Below are 12,766 nucleotides of genomic sequence, written 5' to 3' on the forward strand. Positions count from 1 at the left end.
GTTTATGCTGTTTACTTTGACTATGTTGAACTTTGTCCATAATAAATTTTTAAATGAATAGTCCTTGTGAGATGGGTTTATAAAAGCAAAGTCAATTCAGCTCTACTTTAGCAAATCCAAGCAACTGAGAAGCATTTTCCTGAAGGAATCTAATGCAATCCACTTTCCAAAAAGGGAGTTTCTTCACATACCCAACTGACATCTCTTTGGGTTACATTAAAATATTACCTTCTTTCTATTATAGCAACCAGTGCTCTCACAGACACTTTAATGATCTAACTTGATTTTTATACATACTGTACTACTAATAAATGAAATCTGTTTTAAAATGAAAATAATTTAATAAGCTGTATTTGAGGATGCCTGCAGGCAAAGAGAGTGAATAAAGAACTCTGGATGCCAGAGATGGCATTAAGTTGGAATCAGAACTCAGAATGTCCACTGAAAGGAGAAAGCATTTAGGACTGAGCTACAAATAATTTCGTTTCAGAGAAGAAGCTAAACCCATCCAAGATGTTTCTGATTGTTGGTTTTACTTTATCAGTGTATTTCATTATTCGTATCCTCGGGGAAGTCTGTTTTCAGCAACATTTACCAAGTGAACAATGGAGGTTGGTGACAGTGATCTTAATTTTATCCTTCTGGGTATATAGAGTTGCTTTTCAACTATAAAATTATTTCATCGGTTCAGAATTTAAATTTTATTCAGCTTTAATTTAGCTAGAGTTGAAGTATTTTGAAAAATATCCTCATTTTTAACCTTCCATCATTCACTCCTTACCTGAAGTGAATTTTGCTTGAATTTAAATCATTTCACCTCTCCACAAATACAAAATCATTCTGAAGTAAATTATTTTTGGTATTTTTGTATGCTTAGATATGCACTGACCCATTTATTGCATTCTCAGGAAATTTACAGATATATTTTCCAGTTTATCTGAGCAGAAATTGGTGAGATAGGAATGAACATAGTCATAATGAACTATCACTGAATTTCAGGGTATCCACTCAAATATAATCCACCTTTCACACTACGTTATTTGGTCTGTATTTATAGGACCAAGTGTTATCCTTGTTGCGAAAGAATGGTAGAGGTGATTCTTGAATGTTTGTTTTCTACATTACATTATGCCCTTATAACAGGGTAATACATTTGGACTTTGATTAATTAATACACACAGCAGGGAAATTTGACCAAAAAGTTGCAATAAAATGAACAACCCTAATAAAATCATGGCCATTTCTACCAATACAAAAATGAAATGGATTCCTAAAACCCTTACTTACGACACATACCGGATTACTCCTGGTCCCTCTTTTAAATAATTTGATTTGATACTTCTATAATACCTATTTCTTGGCCTCAATTTTCCTAATGGCCTAATTGTTCCCTTTATTGTGCAGGTGACCACCGAACAGTAAGTATGTTGTTCATTCCATTTTATTAGTCATATAGTTTAGAGAAATAAGTGTTTAAGATTGATCTTGCTAACCAACTTTTACTTTTGTATAGTGTATAGGTGGGACAATTAAATAGTATACTTCTCAGATTCAGAAATTACACTGCTCCTCAGAGATAAACTGCAAAGAGTGGGACACGACTGAGCAACTTAACTGAACTGAACTGAACCAATGAATAAAAGTTGGTTATAGGAAGTTTATATTACCTGAGGGAATAACTCTTAAATGTGTTAGTATGTATCAGAATCCTTAAAGGAAAAGACTGACTTACAGATTCGCTAGTACAGCCAGAAAGCTAGAAAATTCAAGTTCTGAAAAATAAAAAAAAAAACCCAAGACTCCCAGATAAGTCTTTATGCATGTGATTCACTCACTGCAGTCTGAGAAACTCAGCGTGTTCCTTAAAACGTTTATAAAGTTTATATTTTGGATGTGGTGTTGACCTGCAGCACGCCCACGAAATTACTCATTTCAACGCATGGTGGCAGTGCAGGCTAAGAGTGGATAAAAAGCTCTGCAGACTCGGTGGACTCCATTTCAGAGAAGCCCAAGAAAAAAATACAGAACTCATTTACTGGTAAAGCTAAGACAGAAGTGTTCACGGAGCAGTCGCTGCCAGACAAGTCATAGGAACGAATTTGAAATTCCGGAGCAGACATTTTGAAGGGTCAACAGTGGACGCAGTGATTGGGATTGGAAGAAGATTTTTCCCCCGGAACCAGACATAACGATGGAAATGATGCAAGTGAAACTACATCAGAAGAAAAGGCAAGTGATCATCTTCATTACATTGATTCTTTCGTGGGAGGCAGGTTCAGAATCGATTCGGTATTCTGTACTGGAAGAGACAGAAAGTGGCACGTTTGTGGCCAACCTGACAAAAGACCTGGGACTCAGGATGGGAGAGCTGGCTGCCCGGGGCGCCCGAGTTGTTTTCAAGGGGAATAGACAGCATTTGCGGCTTGATCCAGACACCTGTGATTTGCTGCTGAATGATAAACTGGATCGGGAGGAGCTGTGCGGCTCCACTGAGCCCTGCGTACTACCCTTCCAAGTGTTACTGGAAAATCCCTTTCAGTTATTTCAGGCTGCCTTGGTAATTAGAGATGTAAATGACCACGCTCCAGAGTTCCCTGCTAGAGAAGTGCAACTAAAAATATCAGAAATTACCATACCAGGTAAGGTATTTCCTTTGAAAATGGCACAAGATTTAGACGCTGGTAGCAACGGCCTTCAGAGCTACATAATCAGCTCCAACCCTCACTTCCACATTCTCACTAGAAACCGCAAGGACGGGAGGAAGTCCCCGGAGCTGGTACTGGACAAAGCGCTGGATCGTGAGGAGCAGCCCGAGCTCAGGCTAACCCTCACAGCGCTGGATGGCGGGTCTCCACCTCGGTCTGGGACCACAGAGATTCAGATCCTGGTCTTGGATAGCAATGACAACGCCCCCGAGTTTGCTCAGGAGTTCTATGAGGCTCAAATCCCTGAAAATAGCTCCCTGGGCTCTCTGGTTATCACTGTCTCAGCGAGAGATTTAGACGCAGGATCATTTGGAGAGGTATCTTACGCCCTATTTCAAGTCGATGACGGTAACGAACCCTTCGAAATTAACGCAAATACAGGAGAAATTCGACTAAAAAAGAAATTGGATTTTGAAGAATTTCAAACATATCAGGTGGATATCGAGGCTACAGACGGTGGGGGACTATCAGGAAAATGCTCTGTAGTCATCAAGGTCCTGGATGTGAATGACAATGCTCCTCAATTGATTATGTCCTCACTGACTAGCCCCATCCCTGAAAACCTGCCAGAGATCCTAGTGGCAGTTTTCAGTGTATCAGATGCTGATTCTGGACATAACCAACAGGTTATCTGTTCTATACATGACAATCTCCCCTTTGTTTTAAGACTGTCCGTTGAGAATTTCTACACGTTGGTAACAGAAGGGGCACTGGACAGAGAGGAAAGAGCCGAGTACAACATCACCATCACGGTCACAGACATGGGAACCCCCAGACTGAAAACCGAGCACAACATAACCGTGCTGGTGTCCGACGTCAACGACAACGCCCCCGCCTTCACCCAGACCTCCTACACCCTGTGGGTCCGCGAGAACAACAGCCCCGCCCTGCACATCGGCAGCGTCAGCGCCACAGACACAGACGCGGGCGCCAACGCCCAGGTCACCTACTCGCTGCTGCCGCCCCCCGACCCGCTCGTGCCCCTCGCCTCCCTCGTGTCCATCAACCCCGACAACGGCCACCTCTTCGCCCTCACGTCCCTGGACTACGAGGCCCTGCGGGCCTTCGAGTTCCGCGTGGGCGCCACCGACCGCGGCTCGCCGGCGCTCAGCAGCCAGGCGCTGGTGCGCGTGCTCGTGGCGGACGCCAACGACAACGCGCCCTTCGTGCTCTACCCGCTGCAGAACGCCTCGGCGCCCTGCACCGAGCTGGTGCCCAGGGCGGCCGAGCCGGGCTACCTGGTGACCAAGGTGGTGGCGGTGGACGGCGACGCGGGCCAGAACGCCTGGCTGTCGTACCAGCTGCTCAAGGCCACGGAGCCCGGGCTGTTCGGCGTGTGGGCGCACAACGGCGAGGTGCGCACGGCGCGGCTGCTGAGCGAGCGCGACGCGCCCAAGCAGCGGCTGGTGGTGCTGGTCAAGGACAACGGCGAGCCGCCGCTGTCGGCCAGCGTCACGCTGCACGTGCTGCTGGTGGACGGCTTCTCGCAGCCCTACCTGCCGCCCCCGGAAGCGGAAGCGGCGGCCGCGGCGCCGGCCGACCCGCTCACCGTCTACCTGGTGGTGGCCTTGGCGTCGGTGTCGTCGCTCTTCCTCTTCTCGGTGCTGGTGTTCGTGGCGGTGCGGCTGTGCAGGAGGGGCGGGGCGGGCTCGGCGGGTCGCTGCCCGGTGCCCGAGGGCCACTTCCCGGGCCACCTGGTGGACGTCAGCGGCACGGGGACTCTGCCGCAGAGCTACCAGTACGAGGTGTGTCTGACAGGAGACCATAGAACTGGTGAGTTCAAATTCCTGAAGCCGATATTCCCTAACCTCTTGGTTCAGGACACTGAAAGAGAAATCAAGGAAAGCCCCAACTGTAGAAATAGCTTTGTATTCAGTTAAACGTCGTATTTGGTTAAGTGAGCCTCTCCTTAATTTTGGCAAACCTAATTCCCATTGCAATACCTTTCTCTTAAGAAGTTGTACTGTTGTACAAATATATATATAGGGCTTCCCTGGTGGCTCAGTGGTAAAGAATCTGCCCGCAATGTTGGAGATCCAGGTTCCATCCTTGGGTCGGGAAGAGCCCCTGGAGAAGGAAATGACAACCCACTCCTGTATTTTGGCCTGGAGAATTCCATGGACAGAGGAACCTGGCAGGCTACAGTTCATGGGATCAGAAAGAGTCGGACACGACTGAGTGATTAACACACACAAATATATGCATGTCTCTGTGCTAATTAGATTTAGCATTTTTAGTTGTACTGGATAGAGTATGTATTTTCTCCATATTTGACCTTCTCTTGGTGATTAATCTTTCCATAACTAAAAATTACTCAAGTAGTATAAAAAATTCTATTAATATTTAAATCAACTTCTTAGTTTATGTCTTTTCAATGAAACATTTGAAAGCACCTGTGTAATCATGCATTTCTGTATATTTTTGGTGCTTTTCTTTATCATACCGGAGAAGGCAATGGCACCCCACTCCAGTACTCTTGCCTGGAAAATCCCATGGACGGACGGAGGAGCCTGGAAGGCTGCAGTCCTTGGGGCCGCTGAGGGTTGGACACGACTGAGTGACTTCACTTTCACTTTTCACTTTCTTGCATTGGAGAAGTAAATGGCAACCCACTCCAGTTTTCTTGCCTGGAGAATCCCAGGGACGGGGGAGCCTGGTGGGCTGCTGTCTATGGGGTTGCACAGAGTCGGACACGACTGAAGTGACTTAGCAGCAGCAGCAGACCACTCTTGTTGACTATTCTACAAAGCTATGGCCCCTGAATAGCCATGAGCATATCTTAGAATACTTGTTTCTCCAAAACTGTACATAAACATGCACTTTATTAAAGTAGTAATACACTACAATTTTGACCATATCCCACTGTGACCACCAATATGCTAGAGATTTATCTCTCTTATTTGTCTGCTACTTAACCTAGCACATTGCAATTGCTACATAAATACTCACTAATATTAACATAAAATTATTCTATAATAATTAAAAAGAAAAATCTGATGTAATTTGGCATTACTTCACTAACTAAAACTAAGTCACTACTTCTTAAATTATTTTTAAAAACACAGAACCTTAAATACACCCTAAGTCATTTCATAGGACTCAAGAGGTAGAGGGCATCATATACTGCCTTGTCCTTCATTTTGCCCTATAACTAGAAGTTCAAATGTAGTTTAATGTATGTATTTTTTCTTGGTTTCCCTGAAGTTTCTCTGTACCTTCAAAAGAGTAAGAATTTCTTCTCAGTTTTGGTTATTCTGTTCTAGTCTGGTTATTGAATGATAGGAGATTTTCACTTTGTTATTCTGCAGACATGGACAGTCTTTATCAACAAAACAGTGATGTATTTTTTATGTCCAAGTTATCTTCTTTTGTTCTTCTATGTAGCTTTCAGACATTTTGCAAAGTAGTTTTTTCAATTATGCTAAACTTTCATTAGTAAGAAATAAGCACTGGTTTTTTTTTCCTTTAAGACAAGAATAGAAATATAAACTAAGATAAGAAATAAACTCATCTGGCATTGCAATTGCTTTATATTGTGTCCATTAAACCAAGGAAGCTATGTGATTTCCAGCTAAAGTTATAGGGATATAACTATAAAGCCACTCATATCTATTAAAGAGTTTGCTTTATAAGTCTCAAGTATCACTCTACAGGAATTTAATTATTTGCATCTTTCCCTGAATTATATTTTTTCTAAGGATGTAATGAAATAAAAAATGAAAATTACTCTTAAAGTTATCATTGAACATACCTTTTCACCTTCATCCAATCTAATACTTGAAATTAGAAAGTGATAAGTGAGAAAACAATTAAACAAATGACATAAATATTGTATTTAACTTTAATGATGCCTCCATTTACTGTTAGATAACTAAATGAAATAGTTTAATGTATGATGACAAGAAATCTGATTGAAGTTTTCACCACTGTATCTATTTCACCTCTATATCTCACCACTATATCTCAACATTATGAAAAAAGTTCATGTTTTTGTTTATGCCAGGAAAGTCCAATTTGTATAATTACCTAAATGAGTCTGGGCAAATAAACACTGAGAACCCACCTTTATTAACTTATATATGTTTTTAAAATTACTTTGTGTATTCATTTATAAATTACTGTGTATATTAATTTATAAATTACTATGCGTATCTGTAAAGTATGGATCATTACTTACTGGCTGGAGATCACTAGCAGACTTTGGTGTAGACCTCATCAACATTTTAAAATTCAACTAGAATTTAGTAGTAAATATCCAGGTAACTTCCACAAAATGAATACATCATAAAAAACAGGCCATTTCTATTGTTGCAAAATAAAAATAGAAAATGGGAGCCAAATATCTGGATAATAATACCCATTTCAATCACTTTCTCAAATGTATTATATATGTTCATTTTTAACAATTCCTCTTTCATCATTTTTTTAGGCACAGCATATACTGTGTTTAGGGCTTCCCAGGTGGCAATAGTGGTAGAGATTCACCTGCAAATGCAGAAGATGCAAGTTCAGTCCCTGGGTCATGAAGATCCCCTGGAGAAGGGAATGGCAACCCACTCCAGTATTCTTGCCTGGAGAATCCCATGGTCAGAGGAGCCTGGTGGGCTACAGTGCACAGGGTTGCAAAAAGTCTGACATGACTGAAGTGACCTAGCACACACAGTATGTTTAACATATGCTGTTTTAGTGACATAAATTCTACTTAAGTCAACGTGGCCCACATCACTTTCAGAACTCCTCTTCCTTATGGCCCAAAGTTACAAAATACAGATTTTAAGTAGTCTCAGATTTTAAGTTTTGCACATATTTGGTTGTATTCTGTTTCAAGTTAGAAGGATTATTTAACAGCAGAAAACAACTTTTCTTTCTTCTTTCACTTTCAAACAACTATAAAGCTTGGTTAAAATTCAGAAATTACTAGTTTGAAGAAACAGTAGATCATATACAAAGAACTGAAGGGGCTAAGTAAGCTTCCTGAAAAGGAAACTTCTTGAGAAAGCTCTGATCTGACTCCTACAGTTTGCCCTGAGGAAATCTGCAAAGCCTAAGAACAGTGCCAGGAAACCCAGGTTGGATTCCTGGGTCCAGAGGATCCCTTGGAGAAGGAAATGGCAACCCACTCCAGTATTCTTACCTGGAAAATCCCATGGATGGAGGAGCCTGGCAGGCTACTTACAGTCCATGGGGTCGCAATGAGATGGACCCTACGGAGTGACTTCATTTAAGAACAGACAAAAGACTCCTGCTCCTGCCAGGGATAGAATAACTTCATATGCCTATGGCAAATTGGAGGCCAGTTCCCCTCTCAGAATACTTGTCAAATTCAGGGACATTCCAGTTAGAGGATTCAATGTTGGGAATATGCCAGTTCTTCTCAATCAATCTACTGATACAGTAAAATCCTAAAGAAAACTTCAGCAGATTTCTTTGTGAAACTGACAAGCTGAATCTAAAATTTATATGGAAATAGACAATACTAACCAAAGCAATCTTGAAAAAAAGAATAAAACTAAAGGACTTAATTATCAGATAATAAAACCTATTACAAAGTATAGAAATTAAGACAATTTGGTATTGTAGGATAAACAAGGAGAAAAATTGAAAAAAAGAAGGGCCTTGAACATAACTATGGTCATTTATGAAAAAAATGACCACTCAGAAATAGTGGAGAATGGAACTCTTTTCAGTAGATGGTGCAAAGACATTTGGATATTTTTATGAAAAAATATTCTGAGCCTAACCTCATTCATATTAAAAAGTTAATTTCTTGAGAATTATAGCTATAAATGTAAAAAGTAACTGATATTTTGAAAACACCACACAACAGTATTTTCATCACTTTGCTGTATGCAAAGAATTAAAGAGAATACAAAAAAACTCAAACCATAAATGAAAAATATTGAAAATTAGACTAAATTAAAATTTAAAGGTTTTGTTCTTCAGAGATATCTTGAGAGTTAAAGTGCAAGCAATAGAATCAGAGAAGATACCTGCAATACATACTTCTGAAAAAGTACTTAGATCCAGAATATATAAGGAACTTCTAAAGATTGGTAAGAAAAAAAAAGGCAAATGCCCTAATAAGAACAGTAGACAAGAAACTTACATACTTCACAAGAATGTACTCTAATAAAAATAAACAAGTGAAAATGGACTCATTTAATTAATCTTCAGGGGAATCCTAATTAAAGTTACAATATGACATCACCACACACTCACCAAAATGGTTAAAAGACAATATCAAATGATGACAAGGATTTGGAGCAACTGGAACTCTCACTCTTCACTGATTTTGGTAAAACCACATTAGAAAACTATTTTGTAATATCTAATAAAGCTAAATACATGTGCACATCTTAACCTATAATTGTGTAAATCCTAGGAATTTATTGAACATAAATGCACACAATATAAGTGCACACAAAGACAGCAAAAATATTCATAGCAGCAGTACTGAAAATATCCACAAACTGGAAAATACCAATGTCCATCCACTGGAGAATAGAAAAACAAATCATTGTACAATAGAGTAATACAAAGCAATGAAATAAGTTAGAACAGTATAGAAGGGGTGGACTTTACAAACATATGAGTAATATTGTATAACTCCATTTGTGTGAAAGCTTAAAAACAAGAACAGAAAAAAAAACACCCCACACTATAATAATAGAAATCAGAAGAGTTTTACCTTTACAGGGTAGTGAACAGATAATGACAGGAGGGGGCTTCTAGGGTTTTGGTAACATTTTAGTTTTAACTTAGGTTCTGCTTACCAGTGTGTTCACTTCCTGAAAAATTCAGTTGTACACACATGATTTGTTCCCTTTTCTGGTGTATATTTAAAATAAAACAATTTTGCAAAATTGTAAACTTACCATATTACTAATTTCTTGAATATAATCAAATAAGAATCCCACAAGAGAAAGTTTGACTACTCAAAAGGTGTTTTATGAGGAATACTGATACATCATTTTAGTTTGTTCTGAAAAGTATTCTTTCACTGAAAGTTAACTTAGCAAATGCTTATTCAGAACTTCCAGAAACTAAAAACTGGAAATACAGAATCAATCAGAAGCATTTCTGACTTAAAAGGAAACTGATACATACCAAGTTAAAGCTTGGAATGAAACAGCCCATACTATATGCAATAGTAAATAATGACGCCTGGTGGCGCTGCAAGCTAGGAGTATGAATGAAGGGATCTGTGACTGCCCCGGAAGCATTTAAAGTGGGAATCAGAACCTCGAGTGCTTTCTAAAAGAAGAAAGCAATTTACATAGAATCTAGGGGCAGAGATCTCTGAGAAGGGCATCGTCCTAGCGCAAGTCAATCAGATCAAATTCCATTTTATTTAACGAACTCATCTGGATTGATTGTATATCGAGTTGAAGAAACTACCTTCTTGCACCGGGTCTGGACAATGGAGACCGCGCCAGCAAAAACGCTACAAAAAAGGCAAGTTCTCTTTCTTGCTATATTGTTCCTTTTGTGGGAGACTGGCTCTGAAGAAATTAGGTATTCCATGCCAGAAGAAACAGAAAGTGGGTCTTTTGTGGCCAACCTGGCAAAAGACCTGGGTCTCAGGGTGGGGGAACTAGCCACGCGGGGCGCGCGAATCCATTACAAAGGAAACAAACAGCTCTTGCAGCTGGATATAACGACCGGGAATTTGCTCCTATATGAAAAACTAGACCGGGGAAGTACTGTGCCGGGCAACAGATCCCTGTATACTGCATTTCCAACTATTACTGGAAAACCCGGTGCAAATTATTCAGGCTGATCTACAGCTCACAGATATAAATGACCATTCCCCAGAGTTCCTAGAGAGAAATGCTTCTAAAAATCCCAGAGAGCGTCCAGACAGGGACTGTGTTTCCTTTGAAAATAGCTCAGGACTTTGACATAGGTAGCAACACGGTTCAAAACTACACAATCAGCCCCAACTCCCATTTTCATGTTGTCACTCATCATCGTGGAGATGGCAGAAAATACCCAGAGCTGGTGCTGGACAAAGCACTGGATCGGGAGCAGCAGCCTGAGCTCAGTTTAACCCTCACCGCGCAGGATGGGGGGGCTCCGCCCAGATCTGGGACCACTACAGTCCGCATCGAAGTCGTGGACATTAATGACAATGCCCCAGAGTTTTTACAGTCCGTCTATGAGGTACAGATTCCAGAGAACAGTCCCCTAAACTCCTTAGTTGTCGCTGTCTCTGCCCGAGATTTAGATGCAGGAACATATGGGAAAGTAGCCTATGCTCTGTTCCAAGGAGATGAAGTTACTCAACCATTTGTAATAGACGAAATAACAGGAGAAATTAGTCTGAAAAGGGCTTTGGATTTCGAGGCAACTCGATTTTATAACGTGGAGATTGCAGCCACAGACGGCGGAGGCCTTTCAGGAAAATGCAGTGTAGCTATAGAGGTGGTGGATGTGAACGACAATGCCCCCGAACTGACCATGTCGAGACTCATCAGCTCTATCCCAGAAAACTCCCCAGAGACTGTGGTGGCTGTTTTCAGTGTTTCTGATCCAGATTCCGGGGAAAACGGTCAGATGGTTTCCTCCATTCACAATGGTCTCCCCTTTCTCTTGAAACCCACGTTCAAAAACTTTTACACACTGGTGACAGAGACACCGCTAGACAGAGAGGAAAGAGCCCAGTACAACATTCACCATCACCGTCACTGACATGGGAACCCCCAGACTGAAAACCGAGCACAACATAACCGTGCTGGTGTCCGACGTCAACGACAACGCCCCCGCCTTCACCCAGACCTCCTACACCCTGTGGGTCCGCGAGAACAACAGCCCCGCCCTGCACATCGGCAGCGTCAGCGCCACAGACACAGACGCGGGCGCCAACGCCCAGGTCACCTACTCGCTGCTGCCGCCCCCCGACCCGCTCGTGCCCCTCGCCTCCCTCGTGTCCATCAACCCCGACAACGGCCACCTCTTCGCCCTCACGTCCCTGGACTACGAGGCCCTGCGGGCCTTCGAGTTCCGCGTGGGCGCCACCGACCGCGGCTCGCCGGCGCTCAGCAGCCAGGCGCTGGTGCGCGTGCTCGTGGCGGACGCCAACGACAACGCGCCCTTCGTGCTCTACCCGCTGCAGAACGCCTCGGCGCCCTGCACCGAGCTGGTGCCCAGGGCGGCCGAGCCGGGCTACCTGGTGACCAAGGTGGTGGCGGTGGACGGCGACGCGGGCCAGAACGCCTGGCTGTCGTACCAGCTGCTCAAGGCCACGGAGCCCGGGCTGTTCGGCGTGTGGGCGCACAACGGCGAGGTGCGCACGGCGCGGCTGCTGAGCGAGCGCGACGCGCCCAAGCAGCGGCTGGTGGTGCTGGTCAAGGACAACGGCGAGCCGCCGCTGTCGGCCAGCGTCACGCTGCACGTGCTGCTGGTGGACGGCTTCTCGCAGCCCTACCTGCCGCCCCCGGAAGCGGAAGCGGCGGCCGCGGCGCCGGCCGACCCGCTCACCGTCTACCTGGTCGTGGCCTTGGCGTCGGTGTCGTCGCTCTTCCTCTTCTCGGTGCTGGTGTTCGTGGCGGTGCGGCTGTGCAGGAGGGGCGGGGCGGGCTCGGCGGGTCGCTGCCCGGTGCCCGAGGGCCACTTCCCGGGCCACCTGGTGGACGTCAGCGGCACGGGGACCCTGTCGCAGAGCTACCAGTACGAGGTGTGTCTGATGGGAGGGACTGGGTCCGGCGAATTCAAATTTCTCAAACCTATTGTCCCCAGCCTCATGAGTGAAGGAGCTGATATGGACACCGCGGAAAACGCTAACTTTAGAAATCGTTTGGGGTTCAGTTAGGAATCTCACTTGACAAGAGATGATCAATGATCATATTCACTATTAATTTCCAACCCTTTCATTAACATGAAGAGCTTACATATTGACACATTCGTTAAGTATTGTCCTATTTATAGTTTGAAGTGTTTTACATTCCGAATCTCTAGGTGGTTTTTATTGTTGCTCTTTTGACGATTTTGATAAGCCCTTAACATTTTGCATGGGAGATCAAACATTTAGCAGAGAAATGGTGTTTCTCAAGTTTTGGAGG

The 12,766-nt window shown here is 43.3% G+C and overlaps 2 protein-coding genes across 2 annotated transcripts; both read left to right on the forward strand.

Moving 5' to 3' along the window:
- Positions 1 to 2,191: 2,191 nt before the first annotated feature.
- Positions 2,192 to 4,585, forward strand: LOC128051460 (protocadherin beta-6-like). The gene has a single exon (XM_052644054.1). It carries the CDS (start codon positions 2,192 to 2,194, stop codon positions 4,583 to 4,585), a length of 2,394 nt encoding a protein of 797 aa, XP_052500014.1.
- Positions 4,586 to 10,125: 5,540 nt separating this feature from the next.
- LOC128051461 (protocadherin beta-5-like) lies at positions 10,126 to 12,516 on the forward strand. Its single transcript, XM_052644055.1, is given in 5 exon segments — positions 10,126 to 10,401; positions 10,403 to 10,527; positions 10,529 to 11,256; positions 11,338 to 11,378; positions 11,380 to 12,516. Coding segments are annotated over 5 exon segments (2,307 nt in total).
- The last annotated feature ends 250 nt before the right edge of the window (positions 12,517 to 12,766 follow it).

The sequence above is a fragment of the Budorcas taxicolor genome, chromosome 7 (genome assembly GCF_023091745.1).
Source record: "Budorcas taxicolor isolate Tak-1 chromosome 7, Takin1.1, whole genome shotgun sequence".
In the NCBI taxonomy this organism is placed as follows: domain Eukaryota; kingdom Metazoa; phylum Chordata; class Mammalia; order Artiodactyla; family Bovidae; genus Budorcas; species Budorcas taxicolor.